The sequence below is a fragment of the Pinus tabuliformis genome, chromosome Q (genome assembly GCF_031772625.1).
Source record: "Pinus tabuliformis cultivar Carrire ecotype Pingquan chromosome Q, CPIR1, whole genome shotgun sequence".
NCBI classification, from domain to species: domain Eukaryota; kingdom Viridiplantae; phylum Streptophyta; class Pinopsida; order Pinales; family Pinaceae; genus Pinus; species Pinus tabuliformis.
The window spans coordinates 827,988,818-827,992,665 of NC_142296.1; the positions used below are offsets into that span (position 1 = coordinate 827,988,818).

General features: G+C 45.9%; 1 protein-coding gene across 1 annotated transcript; it reads right to left on the bottom strand.

The window, feature by feature from the left end:
• Nucleotides 1-312: 312 nt before the first annotated feature.
• On the bottom strand, nt 313-843 carry LOC149222177 (uncharacterized). The gene has a single exon (XM_089387524.1). The coding sequence runs from the start codon at nt 841-843 to the stop codon at nt 313-315; it is 531 nt and encodes a 176-aa protein (XP_089243650.1).
• Nucleotides 844-3,848: the final 3,005 nt, after the last annotated feature.

A 3,848-nucleotide genomic window follows, 5' to 3' on the forward strand; every position in this document is an offset into this window, starting at 1 on the left:
TCATCATGTTACCCTTGATCATTATGCACATGATCTCATTCATCATGTTGTAGGATACTGAGATATTCTTTTCAACATTTCATAGCACATCAAGACACATTGTCCAAATATCACTAAAGTCACTGCCCAAACATTATTGTCATAGGAACAAATATCTCTTCCATATATTATCTCCATTCATCACTTGTCAAGAGAACAATATCACTGCTATGCATAAATGTCATAAGAGTAAGTGATACTAAAATAAGTGCAGAAGACTCTCTGTACATTTTATAAATTTCATTTGACCAAGTAAACTGAGGCTGTGGATTTTCATGTCACCAAGTAGACAGGTGCTGTGGAAGGAGAAACGCCTGCCTGGTTGGGATGCTTCAAGGCCATATAAGGAATATCAGCCAAATCGCCTTCACGAGGGGTTAATGTGGCCGAAAGAGGCCCCGAGTGTGCTGCACTGGAACGCCGCGGCTGCTGGACATGAAAATCATTCATGTAGATCGGCCCCGAACGAGATTTGAACCCGGAACGCCGTGGCCTAGACTGCACTTCCATGTCCCGATCACATTGTTCCTTTTCTTGTTTCCTGCGACTAGAAAGCTTCTTCCAGAAAAAGAGAGCATTTTTCCACGATCGCTTTTTCTTCACATCTGCCACAGCTTTATCAATGTCCACGCCCTTAGAACTTGAGATACTTCCAGCTATGACCTGATTCGAAATGTTACTGGACGATGGCGGCTTTTTCCCAGCTTCATTAACCACCTGAGCATAATGCATTTCTGGATCAAAATCAAAGCCATCATACTGTTCAGAGATCGGAAATACGGGATTCACTGTGGTGGCTTTCATTTTTTCTCAGATTTCAACTGCTCGTCTGGGTATTCTGGCTAAAAAGAAAATTACCGGGTTCCGCTAGCTCTTTATTTCTCAGATATGATAGAGAAAAATTGTTACAGAAGTATATACACATACAGCGGAATCACGGAAAGGGGTAAGCAACCGACAGTATATACACATATTCGACAACTTAAGTGTAGATATACAACGTCTTATATCTTCACGTAAGGTCTCATCCTCATGACCTATGTATAGATGAGGAGTCTTTATGCCTTGCATATAACTATGGTAGGGTTCCTTCCATCTGCGGCTTCACCATGAACAACGTATAAGCTTATGACTGTGTTGGATTTAGGGCATCATCAGACTAGGTCAATGGATTCCTTTTTGTGACTCTCCTTCTCCAAAAACCCAAGACGTGGAGAGGAGATCACATCAAGAATGTCTCTAAAAGACTTCACATCCTCTCTTATTTATACTAAAAATGTAGAGGTTGAATAGACACGTCGGTTGGGCTTCTAGAGCCTACATAAGAGCTGGTCGGCTTGATAATAATTACATAAACAAAATAAATTCATATCTCCATAAATACTTATCGGAATATGGTGATCTTAGGATCAATCCTACAGCTCTTGACGAGAGGGATCCAATAAAAATATCAGCTGCCATAAATAAGTCGACCCACATGGAGTTTGGCCCTAGTTTCCAATTTAACATAACAAGCATCAAGGACCGAGGGGTGCACGTCGCCACCTAGCTGTTAGCCAGCAAGCTCATGAGGAAATGCCATGCAGACGAGGTGCCAACATCTGTAATTGCATTGGCAAAACAGTGTGCAGAGGGGGTCTAGTTCAACTGGGTGCAGTTTCTCTGCGACGAATTTTTGACAAATTGTATGGAGGCCCAGGAGTAGGGTAAGACCTTACACTATGCGTGGTTGCTCTTATCGATCCTATTGGTTGCAGGGGAGCTGGTGGAGGATAGCCAGTTCCCCACCATTGAGAAGAACCTACCTGAAGCCGCAAGGTACACCTTGCTCTGGGCGATGAAAGACGCGATGGGGGTTCGCGAGATCAAGGTGTTTTGGGTGTTCATGGAGGCATGCATCCGAACATGGATCAACCACAGGCCACATTTGTCCCCGACAATATACAACAGTTTACAAAGTGTGGCCAAATTCAAGGCATATATGCATAATTTGTATATCCGAGCGCGAAAGGATCCAGCCCAGACATGGGTAAAGCTTCCATTCATTGCAACGGATGATGCAATCTTCGAGGTAATGGCAACATGGTCTTCGGAGTGGCATGCCCCGGACTTGGTAGAACTAGAAAAGATTGCCACACAACAGTGGAAGAAGGAAGCCAAGCTACGCCTCACAAAGTTGGCAAAGAGAAAGTGCCAGGAACAGGAAGCGACCACATAGTGGAAGTCGGCTGAGGCAGCAGCAAAAGCGCGGATGGCAGGAACCACAACCGTGGCCATCGAAGAGACCGAGGAAGGTTAGGAAATGTCCACGGAGTAGGACATATAGGGGGAGGTGGAGACACAGGAACGCATGGACCTTACAACAACATCGACCCAGCTCAAGAGGTCGTGTGTCTAGGAGCAGCCAACCCCATGAAAAAAGACAAAGACAATGAAGACCTTGGAGGGAGATCTTCTTGAAAGTAGCAAACCAGTTCACAATGTCACTGAGGATGCTCTGGAGGAGTTGATGACGGAGCAGACAACTGTGTTGGGGGCACTCAAAGCGTATTTGCAGGCATTACAGGTGCAACCCCCAAGAGTGATGATGACACTGACCATTGTGGAAGGTGCATCCGCAGCTGAGTAGATGTTACGCGCCCGCACAATGAACACTTTGGTGTTACCAGAAGGCATCGTCCTAGTAGAGGCCGAAGGCGACATGAGAGGTTGGGGGTTGAATTTGATCGCCCTTCCTAGAGACACTCTATACCATCTGTAGGATGGGGTAACTACTGAGCTTCATGCCAAAGAGGGCTACTCTCTCCAAGTCTTGAGCGAGTAGAAGGTAAATTGAGAACAGCTTAGCCTACAGCATGAAAACCTGGTTGCCCAAAACCAGGGATTAGAGCAGGCATTGGAGGAGGCCTGTAGCAGCATTCCAGAGTTGGCCATGCTGACAGCACTCCCCACTATGGAAAAGATACACCAACTGGCAGCTGGAGTCTGTAGGACCTAGGAGGAGGCCGCGAAGGTTTTGTTAGAGATAAACTTGCATATCGCGAAGTTGCAACTAAAGGCATAGCCCTCTACACCCCCAGAAGTCAAAGAGCAGCACCACCGCGCCATTCAATCGGGGTTGAAAGAGATAGAGCACGTAATACAGGACTGCACGAGATTGTTGGACCAGTCCCTCTTCACACTCACTTCACTACAAGACGACCCAACACTGCAGCAGTTAGAGACAGAAGCACGGGAATTGCAGCATGCCTATGACAATGTCTAGGGGACCACACAGACGATCGTCCTTACTCAGTGATTGACCAAGATGAGGGAGGCCCAGACTTTGAAAGAAGAGGTGGACGCCGCACACTATAAAGAAGAAGGGCTTAAAACACGCATCCAGCCTTGGCTTGAGGAATCATTCACGGTCACTGCCACGATTGAGGGGAAGTTGGCCCAGATGCAGGACACATATGCGCAAAGGCAAGAGGGTGCCTCTGACAACGATGCATCGGAGAGTCGCACATGGTTGATTCAGCAGACAGTGGAGGAATGTGTGGGAGACGTCCGCAAAGCACAGAAGTTGCTGGATGGAATCTGAGCAAATATCACCATGTAATAGCCCCGAAATAACAACACGTAATTAATTAGATTAATCAAGCAATTTATAATCAACACGCAATTTATCAACTAGTTAACATTAAATTTCAAAAGAAATTTGAGGAGAGACAACTTACCTATGGAACGCTAGTTGAATTCTGCTAACTGCAACAATGTTTCGAGGATGACTCTCCACCCAACCATAGGCTCAATTGCACAAAAGCTTG